General features: G+C 43.0%; 1 protein-coding gene and 1 long non-coding RNA gene across 10 annotated transcripts in view; one reads left to right on the top strand and one right to left on the bottom strand.

Moving 5' to 3' along the window:
* The window catches only part of LOC307221617 (ly6/PLAUR domain-containing protein 5-like), an 86,162-nt gene that overhangs the window by 9,736 nt on the left and 53,206 nt on the right, over positions 1–23,220 (top strand). For 3 of the 8 annotated variants that reach the window (XM_079986300.1, XM_079986297.1, XM_079986301.1), the window contains exon 1: positions 6,734–6,936. The exons of 1 other annotated variant lie outside the window; for it this stretch is intronic. In XM_079986300.1, the coding sequence (XP_079842426.1) occupies positions 6,858–6,936 (79 nt within the window). In that variant the 5' untranslated portion in view covers positions 6,734–6,857. Of the gene's footprint in view, positions 1–6,733; positions 6,937–7,773; positions 7,930–11,819; positions 12,000–12,757; positions 12,896–14,577; positions 14,946–21,287; positions 21,422–23,220 lie in introns of those variants that run through there. 4 more of the 8 variants (XM_079986304.1, XM_079986305.1, XM_079986303.1 and 1 more) reach the window with 4 other exon arrangements.
* LOC307221763 lies at positions 500–23,124 on the bottom strand. 2 transcript variants are annotated; one of them, XR_013841484.1, is made up of 3 exons: positions 22,298–23,124; positions 21,280–21,489; positions 500–687 (listed from the first exon to the last, which is right to left on the bottom strand). It is a non-coding gene; the product is annotated as an uncharacterized lncRNA (long non-coding RNA). The 2 variants fall into 2 exon arrangements; XR_013841485.1 differs by lacking the exon at positions 500–687 and adding an exon at positions 6,867–6,999.

Raw genomic sequence — 23,220 nt, 5'->3', positions numbered from 1 at the left:
GATTTTGAAGCACATGGTCCCTTCATAATAGTCACACAGCTATGGACCCCCCATAGCCACACCCCCGTCTAATTTCCCAGACATAGCCGGTATTTGGCCCTCATAAACAGTGTCTGGGCAGAAATCTTTGGAATGTCTGGGAAAATCCGGATGTCTGGCATTAGATTTTGGTGAATTTCCTTAAAAATAGCTGAAAAACTAATCTATTTTTATATATTTTGAAGGGGGGGGGTGAAGCTTTTGCGCCTGGAATTTCAGTTTTTGAAATATGGCAACCCTCAACTAGAGCTACTATTTTCTGTGCATCTGGGCTCATTGCTGCTTTTTGGGAGCTCATGACCAAGAGCTTGATCATCAACCAACACAAAGTTATTTCTAAACACCAGCTTTGTGCACACACATTTTCTTGACTTCTCTGAACATAAATGTTTTGCCTCTAACAACTCTTGTTTTCATAGTCTGTTGGCTGAAGTCCGTTGTCCAAGCTGGACTATGGATGGTTTCCCAGCACAGGCTGGCGAGTGAAGGAGAGAAAAGGGAAGTATTGAGCAGCAAGCTGTTTTTGACAGTTCTCCCCATCCTCTACCTTACAGTTCACAGCGAGATTTGTCTGAAAACGGACAAAATGGGCAGATGGAGCTGGAAATCCAAAAAGCATCTCCTCCAGGCAAGTTTGGAGACTGGAAGCTGAAGGAGATTGCTTTGCATTAGGATTGTGTTAAGTTGTGAATGAACAGATCAGACGACACAGCGATTCTTCAAACAGCTCTTGTTTATTCAGAGGCCAGAACAGAACTAAACTGAAGGGTTCAGTCAGCCTGCTTATATAGAGCTCCAGTACAACATAATTGTAACAACTTTCTAAAACCATCCAATCACTGAACGTCACTTTCGATCCCTTATTTGCATAACTATCTACAGTATCCACCTGCAGGCCCAGGGTGAGAACTTCAGTACATAACAGATTAATGCTGGGTTAATGCCATCTGGAGTTATCTGTGTACTTGGGCAATAAATCATTCCGTCTAATGAACTATGCTCCCTGTGTTGTCCAGCCGGAGGCAGGGTTCCTGACAATTGCATAGGAACCCCCCCCCCCCAAGTCCACTGCTTTTCTCCAGTTTGGGGGAAAGAGAGAGGAAAGAGAGGGGAGGATTTCTGAACCTTTGAATTTGTCTTTCTGCCTGAGAAAAATAGGTAGAAAGAGGAAAGGAGGGAGGGAAAGGGAGGTGGGAATCCCTAGATATCTACCCAAACGTCCTCAGCTGTTCCTGGAGGAAGAACTGTGAGGGGAGAGACTTCATCAGGCAAGGCTTTATCGTAACTGTCAAGGGTGAATTTCTGTTTAACTTTGATGTGCTAATATTGTTATTTTATACTATTCTAATGATTGTTGAATATTACCTTTTTGATGTAGGTTGCTTGTTTTAAAGTTATGTTTTATTATCACATTTTTGTACTGCATTATATTGTTATAAGATGTACATTTTTTGTTTCTTCAGCTTGTAAACTGCCTTCAGTATTGTAAGATAGAAAGACAGTACAGTGGTGCCCCGCAAGACGAACGCCTCGCAAGACGGAAAACCCGCTAGACGAAAGGGTTTTCCGTTTTGGAGGCGCTTCGCAAAACGAATTTCCCTATGGGCTTGCTTCGCAAGACGAAAATGTCTTGCGAGTTTTTCCGACTTTTTTTTCCTCCCCCCCCCTTTTTCTAAGGCGCTAAGCCGCTTATCAGCTGATCCGCTAAGCCGCTAAAAGCTGCTAAAAGCCGCTAAGCCGCTAATAGCGCTAATCCACTAAGACGAAAAAACCGCTAGACGAAGAGAATCGCGGAACGGATTCTTTTCATCTTGCGAGGCACCACTGTATAAAAATTTAAAACGATGATGGAAAAATTGTAGCTCTGTGAAGGGTCCCCTAACAATTCTCAGCAACCTTAACAAAATTAAGTTCTCAGGATGCTATTTTAAAAAAAAACCTGGGCAGTGAAGTCTGTTAAGAGTGCTGAGAGTTGTTAGCAGACCACTATTCCCCTCAGAGAGCTACAGTCCACAGAGTTCCCAGGGAAGAGGGACTGGTTGTTAAACCACTCAGAGACACCGTAGCCCTGTAGCCCAGCTGGATCAAAAGGCATTACCTATGCACACTCACAGGTCCAATCTGCACTAGGGGAGCGGGTGGAGCCGTGGTATAAACCACTGAGCCTCTTGGGCTTTCCGATCAGAAGGTCAATCCCCGTGATGGGATGAGCTCCTGTTGCTCTGTCCCAGCTCCTGCCAACCTAGCAGTTCAAAAGCACACCAGTAAATAAATAGGTACAGCTGTGGTGGGAAGGAAAATGGCATTTCCGTGAACTCTGGTTTCCGACACGGTGTCCCATTGCACCAGAAGTGGCTTAGTCATGCTGGCCACATGACCCAGAAAGCTCTCTGTGGAAAAACACTGGCTCCCTTGGCCTGAAAGCGAGATGAGCACCACAACCCCATAATCACCTTTGACGGAACTTAACTGACCAGGCATCCTTTCCTTTGCCTATCTGCACTGTATATTTAAAGCAGTGTTCATAGCACTTTTGGGATGCGGGTGTCGCTGTGGGTTAAACCACAGAGCCTAAGGCTTGCCGATCAGAAGGTCAGCGGTTTTAATCCCCGTGACGGGGTGAGCTCCCGTTGCTCGGTCCCTGCTCCTGCCAACTTAGCAGTTCGAAAGCATGTCAAAGTGCAAGTAGATAAATAGGTACCGCTCTGGCAGGAAGGTAAACAGTGTTTCCGTGCACTGCTCTGGTTCATCAGAAGCGGCTTAGTCATGCTGGCCACATGACCTGGAAGCTGTATGCCGGCTCCCTTGGCCAATAAAGTGAGATGAGCGCTGCAACCCCAGAGTCGGCCATGACTGGACCTATTGGTTAGGGGTCCCTTTACCCTTTACCTTTACCTCATAGCCCTGGCTTTTAAACAGCCCTGGCTTCTCCTCCAAATAATCCTGGTTGCTATAGTTTCTTAAGGGAGCTGAGAGTTGTTAGGAGACCCCTCTTCCCCTCACAGGGTTGCTGTTCAAACCAACATATATACAGGCGGCAAGGCACTTATGGCCTTTATACTCCTTATGGCTGCATATCTGTTTTAAGAGCATGGGGTGCCCCTGGGAAAATTGCTTTTCCTACTCCTCCCTCTGTACTACAGTCACTAAAGGATAACACTTTACGGTATATTCTATTTAGAGGTATCTATTATTTTATTACATTCACCGATCACTGCACAGAAATTTGACGCCATGTAAGGTAGGAAGGGGGTGTTGAAATATGCCTTGGGGGCTGCACTCTTGCTTTTGAAACATCAAGCTGTTAGGCAAGTTCCTGGGTTGATTGTTTTGAAGAAATAAAGTGAAGCAAGCTGGGTTCGAATGCCCAATGGAACTTTGCTCACATCTGAGAGCTGTATGAATGGTGCCGTGCCTTAAGGGAACACCAGAGAAACAGGAAACTTTTAAAGATTTCTTGGAAATTTTCCATTTGCCTTTGGTTCCAGGAACATTGCCAGACTGCACACCTGTTTCATCATGGGGAGGGCAACCTTCTCCACAGCAGGCTCCTATGTTCTCAAATTTGAGAACCACCTACCCATAGTGCCTCTGTCTTGCCAGTCTCAATTTATTGGCACTCATCCAGACCACCACTGTATCTGCCAGTCCACAGCCTGTGCAGCCTTTTCTAATGCAGCTGGCATTATTGATGCTCCCAATCCCACTTCCAATGGCTTCAAGTAGAAGCAGTGTGGTGTAGTGGTTAGAGAGGAGGACTCGGACCTGGGAGACTGGGGTTCAAACCCCCAACTCAGCCATGAAACTCACTGGGTGGCCTTGTGCCAGTCACTGTCTCTCAGTGCAACCTACCTCACAGGGCTGTTGTGTGGATTAAATGGGGGAGGGGGAAACCTGTATGCCACCTTCTGCTCCTTGGAGAAAAATGCAGTAAATAAATGCAACAAATAAATAATATGCAATAAATAAATACCGTATTTTTCACCCTATAGGACACACTTTTTCCCCTCCCAAAATGAAGGGGAAATGTGTGTGTGTCCTATGGGGCGAATGCAGGCTTTTGCTGAAGCCTAGAGAATGAGAGGGGTCGGTGCGCACCGACTCCTCTCACTCTCCAGGCTTCAGGAAGCTATCCGCAAGCCTTGGGAGCCCACGGGAGTTCCCACCAGTCTCCCACGGCTTGCAGAGAGCTGCCTGCATCCCGAAGCCCGGGGCGTGCTGAGAAGCGCGCTCCGGGCTTCAGGAAGCTCTCTGCAAGCCGTGGGAGACTGGTGCGACTTCCCGCCGGGCTCCCTAGGCTTGCGGATAGCAGCCTGTTCTGGGGGCTGGGGTCAGGGGAAGCTTGGGCTTCCCCCAGCCCCGCGCCTGGGGTAAAAAAAAAATTCTTCATTTCCCCCCCAAAAAAACTAGGTGCACCCTATGGGCCGGTGCGCCCTATGGGGCGAAAAATACGGTAATATACAGAATCATAGACTCATACACTTGGAAGGGACCAGGAGGTTCCAGAAAACAAGCCTTATGAGGAATAGTTGAAGGAGCTGGGTATGTTTAGCCTAGGAAAAAAGGAGACACAGTCAAAATATATTAAATAAATAATAATGAATTTTCCAGTAGCACCTTAGAAACCAACTAAGTTTGTTCTTGGTATAAGCCTTCGTGTGCATGCCAAGAACCAAACCTAGTTGGTTTCCAAGGTCTCTAAGGTGCTACTGGACAATTTGCTTATTGCCAGGGAGGGACCATCTGGGTGGGAAAGAGGAGAGGAAGATAGGATGGGGAGAGCAAGAAAGGGCCTGTCTCGCTTTGTACCAGCACAGCTGGTTTGCCATTGCTAGGAGGTGCCAAATTTTGTACTAGCTTGGGGCTCCATATTGCCAGAATCTGCAATATTGAACCTAGGAGTTCGAAAGCACATCAGTGTAAGTAGATAAATAGGCACTGCTGAGGTGGGGAGGTAAACGCTGTCTGCATGCGCTCAGGCTTCCATCACAATGTCCTGTTGCACCCGAAGTGGTTTAGTCATCTTGGCCACATGACTCGGAAAGCTGTCTGCGGACAAACTCCCTCAGCCTGAAAGCGAGATGAGCGCCGCACCCCATAGTCACCTTTGACTGGACTTAACCGTCCAGGGGACATTTACCTTTTTTTATAAAAAAAATATTATTTTTTTATTTTTACAAGAAAAGAAAGAGAAAGAGAAACAAAGAACAATACATAATACTGTAAACACATTTATATACATGTTTTCCAAAATGCAAACTAAAAAAAAGACAAAAGAAAAGGAAAAAAATACTTTTCATAACCAATAATGTCACCAAATTCATGCTTCAAACATTACAATATATAAATCCTAGTTAAAATATTATAAATGATTTCCACCACATTCACCTTGCATCTCTTAGTTATCTAGCTCACCTTTACATCTGTTCTTCAATCACTTCCCTTCCTTAGGTTCTTTCATAATCAGTCAAATCTTTATGTTCTCTATATTCTTCACAAGGTTAGTCTAAGGACAACCAAACTTTCGTATTTGAGCCCTACTTGTATAAATATTCATTTAAGCATTCCCATTGTTTCTGAATTATAGTTTTTGGATTTATGCCTTATTAAATCCGTCAATTTTGCTAACTCCAGGTACTCACATAGTTTACTTAACCATTCCCCTTTTGTTGGGATATAATTCCTTTCCAATGACTGGCTACCAACATTCTCGCTGCTGTTGTTGCACACAGAAAGATGTTAATTTTGTCTTTGGGGATATCCTTACTCAAGATTCCTAATAAATATGCTTTTGCCCTTTTGATATATGATACTTTTATCATTTTTTTAATCTCTTCATGGATCATCTTCCAAAAAAATTTGATCTCTGGACATATCCACCACATATGGTATAGAGTGCCTTTCATTCTATTACATCTCCAGTATTTATTACTATTCAATCAATTAATTTTTGCCAGTCTGTCTGGTGCCATATACCATCTGTGGTGCATCTTCCTATAATTCTCTCTTAATGAATAGCAGGCCATAAAATTTATATTTCCCCCCCAAAAAAACTTTTTCCAATCTTCAGAATCAATTGTATATCCTAAATCTCGTTCCCACTTTAGCATATTCTCTCCTTTGACTTATTGATCTGGGAAGACTTTATCTAATAATCTATACATTTTAGAGAATGTTTTTTGATTATTTTATAAAACTTCTCTTTCTAATGTTGATATTTTATTCCCAAATCCCCTAGTTTTTATATCTTTCTCATATGTAGCCTTAAATTGCAAATATTCTAACCACTTTATTCCCAATATTTTGAGTTCTTCATATTATTTTAATTTGATATTTTTATTCATTCCTTGTACTAAATCTCTATAAGTTGGCCAGGCAATTTATATATATTTTTATATATATTATATTTTTTAATGTCGAGGTTGCCTCTATTGGAGAGGTCCACCATGGTGTTCTTTCTATAATTCTCTCCCATACCTCATATAGCACCGCACCCCATAGTCACCTTTGACTGGACTTAACCGTTTACCTTTACCTTATTGCCAGATTCCACATCTGTTGCTGTTTACTCTTTGCATAGGCTTCTTTCTTCTTTGCGTAATCCTGCCATCACCAGAACTGCTCTTGTCTTTCAGGAAGTCCCTCCAGCCAATCTCTACTGAGCACATTTGTGCTTGATATATATATATATATATATATATATATATATATATATATACAACCAAACAGCCCAACTCTCTCAGATCATAGGCTGCTTTTCCTCCACGACTCATCAGGAAACTGGTTCTTTGGCTCAGAGGGCCTCTCGGCTTCAGACCATGGAGGGTGTCGCGTTGAGATGGAGAGCTGCAACAGTTGTGCTGCAAGGACTGCTGGCGATGACCTTTCTTATTTCAGGTACCAGTTATTGCTATTGGGATGTCCTGAAGTTGCAGACCTGGGTGGTTGGGTGGGTGCCAACTAGATTTGCACGGAGAAACAAGAAGGAATTCCAAGGCAAATGGAAATGTTTCAAAAAGGAGCTGTTTGAGGGGATGGAATGACTTGTCTATGAGGAAAGTTTGCAGCATTAGGGATGTTTTAGTTTAGAGAAAGTAGGAGAAACAGTTCACATGATAGATGCTCAAGAATTATGCATGGCGTGAAGAAAGTGGTTAGAGAAACATTACTCTCTCTCAAAACACTAGATATTGTGGACTGAAAGTTGGCAGATTCGGGGCAGCTAAAAGAAAGATCTTCTTCAAACAGTGCAAAGTTAAACTATGGAACTCCCTCCCACAGCAGACAGGGATGGCCACCCAGCTGGATGGCTTTAAAAGAGGAATAGGCTGCCTGGGGGGCGGGTAATGACTATGATTTGGTTGTCATTAGTCTGTTTTGTAAGTTTACATCTGACTGGTGTTGGTGTGAGTTGAAATCCAACAATTGGCATTGGACTAGATGCCCCTCGTCGTCCCATCCACCTCTATGATTTAATAAAGCCCTAGGACTGGCCATTATAGCATTTTTTACATCCTTCTTTGGTATCTATGCATCAAACCACTCACTCAGGTCTCTCCTTTGGGCCTGCGGTTCAGAACAGGCATTTGACACAAATTTCTGCCTCCTAAGAATTTCTGTTTTCACTTCAAAAGGGGGAAACCAATTTCTAGTTTCTGATGATTTCAAGGCAGAAAGACATTGCTAATAATTTCTCCAGGATCTCATACCCTTTCTCCCCACATTTCTTTTCAGGAATTTCTGCCTTGAAGTGTCATAGCTCCAACACCGTCCATCTTATGACTCCAAACAATGGCAACAAAACATCAAGTGCCTCCCCAGAAAGCGGTATTACCAACTGCTCCAGCGCTCAGAACGTTTGTACAGATGCACAACTTATATTCTCTATAGGTAAGTGCTGGTCTGTCAGATGGATCCTGTGTGGCTGCTAGATTTTTGAGAGAGGAAAAGCATGAAATTACTTACAACCCCTAAATTTCCCAGTAGGATTACCTGAGGCCTGAAATGATACTTTGCATGCATTCAGAATTGAGGTATTTAATGTTTTGATTCATTTTATTTTATATTTGCAGATTTTTGTCCAAACCCCTGTCCTCCATTTCTTTATTTTTTAATAAAAAGAATACTGTTTCTGGGAGTTGACACAGACCCAGTTCAGATGTAACACTAAGCCAGAGGTTAGTGCAGAGACAGGGGACCTCTCATCCCTCCAGATTTGGTTGGATCTCAACTCCTACCACCCCTAACCATTGGTCACGCTGGCTGGGGCTGATGTGAGTGAAATCCAACATCTGGCATTGGACTAGATGACACTTGTGGTCCCATCCATATCTATAATTCTATGAAATCTGGAGGGGCATAGATTCCTGCCACCAAAGTAGTGTTACAACAGCAACCTTCTGAAAGTTTATAAATCTTGCCTTATTTCAGTTTGATATCCTAGTTCAGAGGTTTTAAACCTTTTTGAGTCCACGGCTCCCTGTTGAACAGGTACAGTGGTACCTCGAGTTACAAATGCCTCCGGTTACAAATGCTTCAGGTTACAAACTCCACTACCCTGGAAGAGTTACTTTGAGTTGAGAACTTTGCCCCAGGATGAGAACGGAAATCATAGGCCCGAGGCGCAGCAGCAGCAAGAGGCCCCATTAGCAAAAGCACGCCTCTAGTTAAGAACAGTTTCAGGTTAAGAACGGACCTCCGGAACGAATTAAGTTTGTATCTAGAGGTACCACTGTACATTCTTTCTGCAACTTGTCTGTGCTGAGCCAATTAACTGTGGGGCTCAGGAGGCAGTTATGTCATCCTTTGTTTGCAGAGGTAGCAGTTTCTCACCCTTTTAGTGAACACCCTGCATGCGGAGTATTCCCTCAGCCTCCTGCCCTCTCACCTCTCCTTGGGAGTCCTCCTGGCAGCCACTGGTCTCTGAGTTGCTCCCTCTTGCTCCAAAGAGAGGTTCCTCCTCACACTGCCTCACAGGGGCCTGGGAAGAGGATACCCCCAGCCTTAGTGGCCCAACAGAGACTGGCCAAAGTTGAACATAGGTCAGCACCTTACCTTGGGAGGTGGCAGTGACAGCAATGGGCACTCAGCTCCCAGGCAAGCTTTGCACACAGCAAGCACAAGAAAGGCCAGCGTGGCGCCTGGCTGTCTGGCCTCCCACTAGTCTGTCCATTCCCAACAACAAGGGCTGGTGGACTGCCCAGCTGGGCTACCCCACCCACTTGCTTGCTTACTCTGAGGCCACCTCAGCTCCTGCCAACTAGCACCCTCTGGCCAGCACCAATGATGCCATTCACCTGGGGAGCTTTTATCGAGAGCTGTTGCAACAAACAGATGCACAAGCCTTTGGGAGGCAGAGACGCAAGAGGGCATCAGAGGAGAGAGGGGAGGAAAGAAAGACGGACAGATTCCTGTGTTGCCCGCGGCATCCCTGACCAACATTTAAAGCACCTCAGAGTGCCATGGCACACTGGTTGAATACATTGTCCTAGTTTATTAGAACAAACCACAGTTCCCTGGGTATTGACATTGCAGAGAACTATGGCTATTTCAGATACGAAAGTAGAAACCTTTTATCTCCTTGTGGCACAAATGAAAGAAAAGGACAAGGGAGGCAGGTGCAGACTTTCATTGTGTTCTTTTTATATATATAAACTTTATTTTCAGTTTTCACAAGATTACAAATACACACCTTACAAACACATATATTATTTTCCCCAACCCCTTTTGTGGTTCCTTTTCTACTTTAGCTTTAACACTGCGTGTTCCACTTTACTCCATTTTAAAGTTATTCTTCCATTTATCTTAGTAATATTTTTAACTGCTGATTTAAGTTAAACCTACTAATGAACTTACTTGCAGCCACTCTTCCTAAGTTGGTACAGCATCTTCTTTCCACCACTGTAGCACCCTGCTTGTGGTTAACGCTTAGCTGGAATGAAATATTCAACGCAGCAATAGAGAAATTAAAATAATAATTTATTTGTCAGACAAATAAATGAGAGGCACAGTGGTATATGGTTACCAAGCTCTGGCCTGCCCTCCTGCCATTCTGGCCAGCACTTATATTTCCTTAATCCAGCCCCCTTGCTCCTCCTGTGGCTGCCTCTGTCCAATCAGCCTGGTTGAAATTCCTATTGGCTGTTTGCTAGAACCAATCACAAAAGATACACCCATTTCCTTTTGCCCTTTTATGGGAAACAAAAAGCTATATATTCTTCTATCTATAAATGACAAATAAGTAGTAATATATCTTACATGTGTCTCAACAAGGAACCTTAATTACCAGCTCACCTCTTGCCCTCCTTGCTCTATTGCCCTCCAAAACAAATGGTTAATCTTAAATTTTTATCTTAAACAGATGTCAAGGATCTTGAGTTCACATCATCATTGAAAGATCTCCTTCTCTTGGAGGTCTTTAAACAAAGGCCTGACAACCATATGTGTGCTCTAATGATGTTTCCTGCTTGGCAGGGGGGCTGGGCTGATGGCTGATGGCCCCTGTGATCTCTTCCAACTATATGAAATAAGAATCTAGCATAAGGATTTAACATTTCTTTCTTTCTAAATCCTTTGCATAATTACATTTAAGCCAATATATTTAATACATAACATAGATAGCTTTTTTAGAAGAAGAAACCTTCTCAAAGTAAAAAAGGAAGGAACAGTTTCCAGCCTCAAAATAAGATAGGAAGAAACCTATCTTCTCCAGCCAAGCCAGTTGCCTTTTTCACTGCTCTTGACCTTTCAACCTTAGGAAAATATGGCTCAAGTTTAATGGGAGGCACATGGTTTTATTTTACTATTTACCAACTCTTAATTTAACCACTCTTACAGCTTAATTGTACTTTGCAACATGCAAGGTCAGTGTCCTCGCTCTCAGCCTGTAAATCCCTTTTTACGACTTTGAGAATTGTTTTCTGCTATAAATCAGGGGGCCCCCTTGTCCAGGAGAATAAACATTGCCAAGGTTCTTAGGCAGCTGGTCTTCTGCCTGGCATGAAACATTTGAAAATCTTTAAGCTCATCTTAATATACAGGCCTTAATCAAAAATATAAGCTTTGATAAAAATGCAGGCTTATGATTAGATGCCTCACCACTGAGCAAATGCCCTTCTGGCTCTGGTCCTTCCTTATGATCTTTTGCCAGGCTGGACTGCATGCTAAAAATACAATATGCATCTTACTTGCCTCAGTGGAGGATTTGGAGATATGAGGGTGTAGAAAAGCTCTGGATTTTGCATGGCTGGAATGCAGGCTACCGTCCTATGGGAACCCAGCTATATAAGGCTTTTGAAGTAAAACAGCTGCCAGGAAATGTGCGACAAAGAAACAGGAAGAAGTGGGAAGTGGGAAGAACTGTCAGCACTTTCTAGGGCCACTCACATGAACAAAATCACCCCCACCCATGGCACTAATGTAGACATGAACCAGAGGGGGGGGGGAGCAAGAGGCTTTAGCAGCCCCTTCCCCATGTACAGAGTTGCCGTACGTCCAGAATTTTCCAGACATTCCCACGATTCGGCCATCAGAAACAGTGTTTGGGCCAAAATTGCTGAAATGTTCAGGCATCAACAACTTTGGCCAAAAACCTAGAAACAAACAAAAACCTTTTTTGTCCAGGTTTTAAGTTTTTGAAATATGGCAACCCTAACCCCACCAAATAATGTATAAACGACCCCCAGAGCAAAAATTGTCAAGGTAAGGTCTTTGGAACACTCTACCACTTCATCGTTCTATTGTTTGTATATAAACATCTCTTCCCACCCCCCTCATTTTAGATAAAGAAGTTTTGATAATGAGTCACAAAGGCTGTGCCAGCAAGGACCTTGTGGATGGAACAAAACCAATCAACTCTGGTGACCGACACTTTGCCATCCTGTTCAACCAGAGCTACTGTTTTGGTGACCTTTGCAATGCAAAAACGAGGGAGGTTCCCAACACCCCTATCGAGGACGGAGGTATTTTTTGGGGGGAGGGGGTTGAGTGCCACCTGAGAGGAAAGTGAGAACTCACAGTTTCACTTGTTGGGCGGGTGGTTGTCAATAGGGAGGTTTGAAGAATTCAATTTTGGAGATTTCTAAGGCAAGCGGCCCTGTTCCCCAACTCTTGGGCTCACGTGCTATAGAAAAGGTAACCCCACTTCTCAAGAAATGAGAAAAGACTGTGTGCTTTAGGGTGCAATTTAGCGGTGAGAGCATGGGGAAAGATTTGGAGGGAGCTGTGAGGGGAATGGGAATATAGGGAGCACTGTAGAGGTTGTATGAGCTGGGGGGATAGGCAAGGGGTGAGTGGGGGGGGTAAAGGACTTGATCAGGTTTGGGGTTTGGCAAAGGGTCTGGTGGGTTTGGCAAGTAGAGAAAGCAGGGGCATCAGCTCCTAATATGTGCAAAAATCGCACACACCTATAAGTTGGAGAACTGCCTCACAAAATTCAGGAAAGTGTGGATTTTGAAGGATAATACCTCCCTTAATGCATCCGCATAAACACATGCTGATTCATTTTGGTGGGTCTACCCTGAGTACGATTAATATACCCACTGCTTTGAAAAGGGCAATTTAAGTAGCTTCACTTTGATATGCAAAGTAAACCGAAATACTCCCCCAATCATTATTTAAGAGACAGAAGAAAGGGGGAGACTCCTACAAAGGGGAGTGGCCTTTTTTGATCCAGACCCACTACAGACCCCTTGCTCTTCATTTTGATTTCTTACTCCAGGCACTGGCTCCAACCAGTGTTACTCGGGCTTTGGTTGGGGCGCCAGTGGAAACATCAAGGAGACTATGGAATGCAGCAAAGACTATGACCAGTGTTACCAAGGCAGCATGAACATTACTGTTGCACTAGATGGAGGAGGTGAGTTTGCCCTAGGGAATTTCTTCCACAGCCTTAAATTGCTCCACTTCTGACCTCCTCTAATTTTACCATATTGTGCCCTGCTTCCCTTCTAAATATATTATTTAAAGGGTGTGTTTGTGATTTAATTCAAGGAAGATAGTGACTTGGCTATGGAACAAGGTCCAAACGATTTCATCTGCCCACCAGTGTTAGAAACTCAGATGTATAATCTAGGTGCCAAATGGCTTCTAAAACCAAGGTTACAGTTGTCAAAACAGAATGTCTATATGCCAGCTCTAAAGACAGCTCTAAAGTCTTATTTTCCAAATGATGGACTGACTGTGATTGATTCTTGGTTAAGCATCTGGCTAGTTCAGATGACCATCTTGAGCTAGGTTAAGAACTTTAAGTTCTCAGGGAAAGAAAAGTCTCTTGATCCAGGGAAAGTCCACATATATATTACGTTATACACAACGTAAGAATATTCTTCACAACTGTGAGCAGGGCAGTGGGGGGTGGGGGGGAAATGAAGACAAGTGTCAACAATTAGCTATAACGTTGTTCACTGCTCCTGCTCAGGCTGCACTGAAAAAGCATCTTGGTTCCTGAAATTCATTCTGATTGTGCAGATCAAAATATAACAGAATTCTACAGGATGTGGTATTAGTGTGTGAAAACAGTCAAGATCCAGTGATCTCCAGGCAGGTACCTCCAGATGTTGGAGATGTTAGGTGTCACCCCGGCACATGGTCGCAGGTGGTGATAGCAGGTGCAAAATGTGCTTGGCACCTGGCTAATTTCAAACCTTGCTGCCCACGTCTTGCTTGAAAACTGCTTTCTTTACAGCATCCTTTGCCAGCCCTGGTGCACTCTAGATGTTGGCTGGGGCTGATGGGAGTTGGAGTCCATGACGTATGGACAGCCCAAGTTGGTGAAGCCTGTTTTACAGCTTCACTGTGACTCTCTCCCTATTTTAGCAATTGTCTGCTGAATTATTCCCTCTTTAGGGTGATCGGTTGATTGCAGGGAGCCTTTTGGTTATGTGACATCTTAATAATGCCATCTGTTAATAATAATAATAATAATAATAATAATAATAATAATAATAATAATAATATCAGTAGCAAGCTGTTTGGGAATTTGGGCACATTGAAAAATGGATGTGACAAGCTGTTTCTAAATGAAATAAATGCAACTGACCAGGTTCAGAGGTGACTGGGGCCCCTTGACACAAGTGTATTGCTTTACATGTACCAATATGAATATAATTTATGTGTATGGCTAAAGCCATTGCACAAGATAAAAGGCATAAAGCAGATAAAAAAACAGAATAAAATATATTACACAGCTAAAATAAATAATTAAAATACTTCTTGAAGCCAAACATTATAGAATCAGAGAACATAAAATTGTTGAGTTGGAAGGGACACCAAGGGTCATCTAGTCCAACCACCTGCGATGTCAGAATCCCCCCCCCCCGAATAATTAAATAAACCTACGCACACAAACCTTTCACCTCCAAATCACTGCTCTAAGGCAAAACAGGCTACTTTTTCACCCCTAAGTATGGGTTGCCCCTCAGGCTCCAAGTTCTTCATGATTCCCTGTGGCGTCTCAATGCATGCTGGGAGAAGTGGGCCAACGTCCCCCCATACCTAACATGTTGTGTCTTTCTTGTCCTCCCTTCTCTTCCACAACAGGATCCAGCTCCGTGCCCATGATTCTCAGGACCTGCCAGCGCTCATCCTGCGATGTTATAAAGAGCCAGTCCTTCGGCCCTATAAATATCACCAGTGAGTCAGGGCCTTGGCATCAAATGTAATTGGAAGGATGGTGGCTTTTCATTTGAGATAATCCACCCAACCAATGATGGTGTGAGGAGCACACCAAACCTGTCTTAAGATCAGTATGAGTCAGGTTTCCAAGGGCCCGCCCTCTCCTGGCAGCATTAGGAGCCACTGTCCTTGGGATATGGGGCTGAGAAAGGGGCTTTGGGAGCACCTGAAGTGCTGGAACCTGCACTTGGGTTTGGAAGGGCTGTGTTGTGGAGCAGGAAGGAAGGAGGGGAGTTAGGGCTCCATGGCAGTGACCAGTCTCTTTTTTTAAAAAATAATTTTTTATTAAGAATTTCAACATAACAAATTATCAAAACATATCATCTTCATTATTTTCCCCCTTTTTTCTCCCCCTCCCCCCTCCCCAAAGAGCCCTCCCCCGAGACTTCCCTCAGTTCCTCTCTCTGATTTCTCAATACATGTTATTCTTTGCATATTGTAAAATTATATAAATCCTAACATTATCTGTCTATTATGTTAACAATCAATAAATTTGTGTATGTTTATTCAAAACCTGCCAAGGAGTCCATTTCATTTTGTTGTCTTTTTAAGTAGTTTGTAAAAAGTTCCCATCCTTCTTTGAAGTCACAGTTGTCCTTGTCTCACAATTTGTATGTCAGTTTCGCCAGTTCTGCATAATTCATCAATTTCTCTTGCCATTGTTCTTTTGTCGGGGTTTCCTCATTCATCCATCCTTGTGCTATCAAGACTCTAGCATACATAAATAAATTCTTTATTTTCCTTGGCAGGTCTTTTCCTACCATTCCCAACAAAAATGCTTCTGTTTGTTTTTTTTACAAATGTGAATTTAAACATTTTCTTCAACTCATTATTTATCATTTCCCAAATTTTTAAAATTTCTCTACATTTCCACCACATATGGTAAAAAGTTCCTTCTTTTTCTTTACACTTCCAGCATACCTTTGACCCGGTTTTGTACATTCTTGCAATCTGTACTGGTGTTATATACCATCTATACATCATTTTCATGTAATTTCTTTCAAAGGAGAACAGTCTGTAAATTTTGAATCTGTTTTCCACAATTTTTCCCAATCCTCAAATTGTATATTATGTCCTATATCTTGTGCCCATTTGATCATTTCACCTTCTCATCTTTTGTTTCCCATTCTAGCAGAATACTATATGCACCCTTCAGCAACTTCACTTTCTCTTCTATGACTTCCTTTTGAAATTTAGAAGTGGCATAACTAAATCCAGGGGGGTTTTTTGTCTTCTTTACATATCTCATGTAATTGCCTGTAATGTAACCAACTCTGAAAATGTTCTTTTATTTCCTCATACTCTTTCAATCTCCATTTTCCTTCTTGGTCTTTTAATAAATCACTATATGTGAGCCCAATAGCTTGAGCAACCAAGCTTCAATTGGTGAGAGCCAATTGATGATGAGGGTGAGAGCCCTCATCAGGAGGGCTTTAAACTGACTAATGTGGGGGAGGGAGACAGTGCTCCTGAAGGTAGGAGTCTATCAATTGATGAAGATGATCATCCAAATGTCATAGAGCAAATGGAGCAAACAGCACACAGACCTAGTGGTGGGAGGAAAAAATCCTTAAATAATAGACACGGGGGAATGATTAATGGACTTCAATGTCTGTACACTAATGCGCAAAGCATGGGAAATAAACAAGATGAGCTTGAGCTCTTGGTACAGCAAACTAAATATGACATAATAGGCATCACTGAAACCTGGTGGGATAAGTCCCACGACTGGAATGTAACAATGGAGGGATACAATCTATTTCAGAGAAACAAACCAGACAAGGAAGGAGGAGGAGTGGCGTTATATGTCAGGGATGTGTATACCTGTGAAGAGATCCAAGATTTAGATCCTCAAAGCCAAAGTGAGAGCATTTGGGTCAAAATTAAGGGAGAGAAGAATAACAGGGACCTCATTGTGGGAGTTTACTATAGATCCCCAAGCCAAATGGAGGACATAGATGATGCCTTCCTGGAACAGATGGCCAAGCATGCAAAAGGAAGGGACATAGTAGTAATGGGGGACTTCAATTACCCGGATATTTGCTGGATGTCAAACTCAGCCAAGAGCATAAGGTCAAACAGATTCCTCACTGGCCTTGCAGTGTTGTCCAGAAAGTGGGAGAAGCAACAAGAGGAACAGCCATTTTAGATCTGGTCCTAACCAATGTTGATGACCTGGTTAGTGGGGTAGAAGTGGAAGGATCATTAGGCGCGAGTGATCATGCTCTTCTGGAGTTTACTATACAGCGGAAAGGAGCAGCCAAGCATACTAGGACTCGATTTCTTGACTTTAAGAAAGCCGACTTCATAAAACTTAGGGAAGTGCTGGGTGAGATCCCATGGACAGTAATACTAAAAGGAAAGGGAGTTCATGATGGCTGGGAGTTTGTTAAGAGGGAGATAGTAAAAGCACAACTTCAGGCAATACCAATGAGACGGAAACATGGAAGGTGCCTAAAGAAGCCAGGGTGGCTATCTAAAGAACTTTTAACTGAGTTAACATTAAAAAACGATGTGTACAAAAAATGGAAAAGGGGGGAAACCACCAAAGAGGAATTCAAACAAATAGCCAGCACATGTAGACACAAAGTCAGAAAAGCTAAAGCACAGAATGAATTCAGGCTTGCTAGAGAGGTTAAAAGCAACAAAAAAGGCTTTTATGGGTATGTTCATAGCAAAAGGAAGAACAAAGAAACAGTGGGGTCACTCAGAGGAGAAGATGGTGAAATGCAAACAGGGGACACAGAAAGGGCTGAACTCCTCAATGCCTTCTTTGCCTCAGTCTTCTCCGATAAAGAAAACAATGCTCGACCTGAAGAATTTGGAGCAAATGATTCAGCAGAGGAAACACAGCCCAGAATAACTAAGGAGATAGTACAAGAATACTTGGCTAGTTTAGATGTATTCAAGTCTCCAGGGCCAGATGAACTGCATCCAAGAGTATTAAAAGAACTGGCAGATGTGATCTCAGAGCCACTGGCTGTCATCTTTGAGAATTCCTGGAGAACAGGCGAAGTCCCGGCAGACTGGAGGAGGGCAAATGTTGTCCCTATTTTCAAAAAGGGGAAAAGAGAGGACCCAAATAATTAGCGCCCAGTCAGTCTGACATCAATACCAGGGAAGATTCTGGAGCAGATCATTAAGCAAACAGTCTGTGAGCACCTAGAAAGGAATACTGTGATCACCAATAGTCAGCATGGATTTCTGAAAAATAAGTCATGTCAGACTAACCTGATTTCATTTTTTGACAGAATTACAAGCCTGGTAGATGAAGGGAACGCAGTGGATGTAGCCTACCTTGATTTCAGCAAGGCATTTGACAAGGTGCCCCATGATATTCTTGTAAAGAAGCTGGTAAAATGCGGTCTTGACTATGCTACTACTCAGTGGATTTGTAACTGGCTGACTGACCGAACCCAAAGGGTGCTCATCAATGGTTCCTCTTCATCCTGGAGAAGAGTGACTAGTGGGGTGCCACAGGGTTCTGTCTTGGGCTCGGTCTTATTCAACATCTTTATCAACGACTTGGATGATGGACTCAAGGGCATCCTGATCAAATTTGCAGATGACACCAAACTGGGAGGGTGGCTAACACCCCAGAGGACAGGATCACACTTCAAAACGACCTTGACAGATTAGAGAACCGGGCCAAAACAAACAAGATGAATTTTAACAGGGAGAAATGTAAAGTATTGCACTTGGGCAAAAAAAATGAGAGGCACAAATACAAGATGGGTGACACCTGGCTTGAGAGCAGTACATGTGAAAAGGATCTAGGAGTCTTGGTTGACCACAAACTTGACATGAGCCAACAGTGTGACGCGGCAGCTAAAAAAGCCAATGCAATTCTGGGCTGCATCAATAGGAATATAGCATCTAGATCAAGGGAAGTAATAGTGCTACTGTATTCTGGTCTGGTCAGACCTCACCTGGAGTACTGTGTCCAGTTCTGGGCACCACAGTTCAAGAAGGACACTGACAAACTGGAACGTGTCCAGAGGAGGGCAACCAAAATGGTCAAAGGCCTGGAAACGATGCCTTATGAGGAACGGCTAAGGGAGCTGGGCATGTTTAGCCTGGAGAAGAGGAGGTTAAGGGGTGATATGATAGCCATGTTCAAATATATAAAAGGATGGGAGGGAGGAGGGAGAAAGGTTGTTTTCTGCTGCTCCAGAGAAGCGGACACGGAGCAATGGTTCCAAACTAGAAGAAAGAAGATTCCACCTAAACATTAGGAAGAACTTCCTGATAGTAAGAGCTGTTCGACAGTGGAATTTGCTGCCAAGGAGTGTGGTGGAGTCTCCTTCTTTGGAGGTCTTTAAGCAGAGGCTTGACAACCATATGTCAGGAGTGCTCTGATGGTGTTTCCTGCTTGGCAGGGGGTTGGACTCGATGGCCCTTGTGGTCTCATCCAACTCTATGATTCTATGATTCTAGGTGTGGCGCCGATTTACGCACGAGCAACCCCTAGAACCATTACACATATTATCCAAAAACATATCCTTATTTTTTTCCCCATTTTAAAATGCTCTGTTCTCAAGACCGGATACCAAGGGGGGTGTTTCCTATTAGTTGTAGGTCCATTCTGGATTCTTTTTTTAATAAATATTTTTATTAATTTTACAATACAAAATTATAAAAAATAACACATATTTTTCACAGATACATTCTTTTTTTGGACTTCCCTCAGCTTTTCTAAGAATACTCCGTTTTGATTCTTTCTTACGCATTTCCTAATTTTATATTGCCTTATAATAATAACCTTCCTTGGTCCATTCTGGATTCTATCCAGTAGAGCCAATCCCTTAGTTGACACTTATTCAAAGTCAAAGCAGAACTCAGTTCTGGAAAATAAGAAGAACCTAAAACATATTGACAAGCTACTTTCCAGAGTTGGTTATCATACTCATTTTCTATCCAGAGGGCATTTGGCTCGTGCTGTTTATAGGTCTTCTCTTTTAAGCCCATCAAGTTTGGGAGCCACCAGCCCCCTCAAATATGACACGGAGGGCGACAAATATACCTTGGCCTCTAGGAGTTGGTGTCTATGATCTGCTGTTTGCAGACACTGGACACAATGGCGTAACAGGAGGGGGGCTGTTGGGGCCATTGCCCCAGGCACGTATTTTGTGCCCCCATCAAGGGAAGCCGCGTCCGGGCTGGACTTTGGGGCTGGGCTTTGGCGCATGGGCGACAGCAGCAGACCCAGGGGGAGGGAGCCTGGGAGAGACAGCAGTGCTGCCTTTCTCTGATGCCTTTCTCTGATGCTGTGATCGTCCACAGGCTGCTGTTGTAGCATACATAAAGAAAGTTCTATCCTTTTTTGGCACCGATTGGCCGACCATGCCCAGGAGAAAGGCCTCTGGTTTCTTCAGAAAGGTATATTTAAATACCTTTTTCATTTCATTATAGATCATCTCCCAGAAGGTCTTAATCCTTGGGCACGTCCACCAAAAGTGAAAGAATGTACCTTCGGTCTCTTTACATTTCCAACATTTATTATCGGGCAGATGATAGATTTTTGCAAGCTTGACTGGTGTCATGTACCACCTATATATCATTTTCATTATATTCTCTCTTAAGGCATTACATGCCGTGAATTTCATACCTGTGGTCCATAACTGTTCCCAGTCAGCCATCATAATATTATGTCCAATGTCTTGTGCCCATTTAATCATAACAGATTCGTCCTGAGTATTCCATTTCAACAGCAAGTTATACATTCTTGACAAATTCTTAATTTTAGGATCTAACAGTTCTATTTCCAATTTTGATTTTTCCACCTGGAAGCCAATTTTTTTGTCCAAATTATATGCCTCCATTATCTGGTAATAATGAAAACGGACAAAATGGGCAGAAGGAACTGGAAATCCTAAAAGCATCTCCTCCAGGCAGGTTTGGAGACTGGAAGCTGAAGGAAATTGCTTTGCATTAGAATTTTATTTTTATTTTATTTAATAATAATAATAATAATAATTTATTTATACCCCGCCCTCCCCAGCCAAGGCCGGGCTCAGAGTGGCTTACAATCAATAATAAAAACAAGTTGAATGATTACAACTTTAAAACAAAATTAAAATAAAACATTAAAATATTGAAACATTAAAATATAAAAATGTAGCCTCATCACAGGAGGAGAAGGAAAGGAAAAAAGAAAGAGAGGGGAGGATTTATGAAGCTATGAATTTGTCTTTCTGCTTGAGAAAAATAGAAAGGGGAAAGGAGGGTGGGAACCCCTAGACATCCGCCCGACTGTCTTCGTGATTCAGCCATGGAGTGAACATCAGACGAAGAAAAAGGAGTGGAAGATAGGATGGGAGAAGTGGGCGAGGAGAGCAAGAGAGGCCAGCCTTCGTTTGTACCAGCGCAGCTGGTTGGCTATCACTCAGGGACTCCATATAAATATTAAAATATGGGTCCGCCCCTATTGGACAGCTGCCTGCTTCCTTATGTAATCCTGTCCTCACCAGAACTGCTCTCGTATTTCAGATAGTCCCTCCTGTTATTCTCTAGCTAGCATGTTTGTGCACGATATATATATATAAAAAACCAAACAGCCCAACTCACTCAGATAATAGACTGCTTTTCCTTTTCCTCCACGATTCATCAGGAAACTGTCACCTTCAGACCATGAAGGGTGTCACATTGAGATGGAGAGCTGCAATAGTTGTGCTGCAAGGACTGCTGGTGATGACCTTTCTTATTTCAGGTACCAGTTATTGCTATTGGGATGTCCTCTAGTTGCAGACCTGGGTGGTTGGGTGGGTGCCAACTAGACTTGCACAGAGAAACAAGAAAGAATCCTAAGGTGTATGGAAAAAGTTCAGAAAGGGGCAACCAAAAGGGTTCAAGGGGGTGGAATGACTCAGGTGGTAGAGCATGAGAAGCTTAATCAAAGGGTCATGGGTCTGAGCCCCATATTGGGCAAAGGATTCCTGCGTTTAACATGTACATAAGGACTCTCCTTAAGGGCAGGGGGATGTTAACTCTTGCCCTCCCAAGCTCCTTCTTCAAGATCTTGTAGCTGAGCCAGCATCTTTTTAGTTCAGCAACAAGAAAAATGAATGATATACGGTAGTATGTAGCCAGTTTAAGCTGCAGCTCTGTTGTGATTCACTTAGCCGGGTGCCTTAGATCTGAGTCTAATGCACTAGGATTTTTTCTTAGATTACACTGGTCAACAACAAATTTGTTGTCTGCGTTTTTTTCAGTTGATTTAGGATGAATCTGATGCGCTGAATCCAAAAATCACATTGGTTTTGCTCAGTCAGGTGAAGTTTTTGAGCTATGGCCACATTTCTTTTTTTACGTTTTTGTTCACATGTGCGCTTGTGTGAAGCATTTTAGAAGAAGTTAGTGGGGGTAAAATGCCATGTCGAATAATTGTTTTGATTGGAAATGAGTTTAATGACAAGAAGTATTCAGGTCCGATAGTTCTGGGTGATTATGTCGAAAAGGGATCAGTTTGAAGTCATAAAACCTCAACATCTTCCATAAATTGTTGCGGCAAAGCATAAAGTTACAGTGGTAATCAGACTTGAAAAAGAAGACATTTTCTGAAAAAGAGGGCATATTCCAATCCTACTCTGGATGTTTCCCATATAGTGAACGTCGTATGACTTGCTTAAGTCACATTTTGGGGGCTGCTGGTTGGGACGAGTCTCTCTATGATGTGGGTTCTCTACCTGTGGGAGAAGGGACCCAGCAGCCGAGGTGGACTGGCTGTTCCTGTCTTTGCTGAAATCTGCTTTTCTTTTGTGATGCGTACTAAGCTTTTACTAGCAGCCCCACCCCAGTAGGAGGGTCCTCCGTCTGTTTTGTGAGTGCTGTTGGGGAGGAGTTTCTCTGTGACATCAGATTAGCCCTATCTGCGAAGAGGAGAAGGTCTGGGCTGCATCAAGTAAAGAGAAGGCGGAGTCATGTCCCCCAGGAGCTTTCCCGGAAAGTGAATGTGGTTTGACTTGCTGCATGCTGGCACTCAGTAGAGAGGCAATGCCTAAGCAGCCTAATGTAGTGTTTATAAAATTGTGGGAAAACCTACCCAGGGAGAAGCAGGAAATGAAGAAGACCTGAGCCATCTGCTCCCCTCCCGCTGAAGAGGGAGAAGTGGGGAGGGGATGTTTCAGCTCTTTCTTCTGAGTGACAGCTGTCAGCCAAGAATCTGTATCCTGCCTCTAAGCAAAGGCAGTAAAAGCCGTCAGACCAGAAACTGTGAAGTGTGCTCCCATGGAGCTGTCTGCCTCCACCCATAAATTTTTTTGGTTCAAACTTTACTTTCAAACCTACACTGTGCTGTAGGTTTTTCCCATTATTATTCTCTATATTCTTCATTAAAAGATAAAAAGTGCATAATTACAAGTGCACAGAGTAAGATAAGACACAAAACAGAAGAAGAGAAGAAAAGAAAGAATACCCAGGTAGAAAACTTTTTTTTTTCATTTTTATAAATAAAGTATTAGGTTAAGTTTTGTTTAACTACAATACCTTGTTGGGGTTGGGGCTAATACC

This window comes from Podarcis cretensis (genome assembly GCF_951804945.1).
Source record: "Podarcis cretensis genome assembly, chromosome: 8".
NCBI lineage: Eukaryota > Metazoa > Chordata > Lepidosauria > Squamata > Lacertidae > Podarcis > Podarcis cretensis.
Note: the sequence above shows the minus strand (reverse complement) of the source record. Positions and strands in the feature narration are given on the sequence as shown.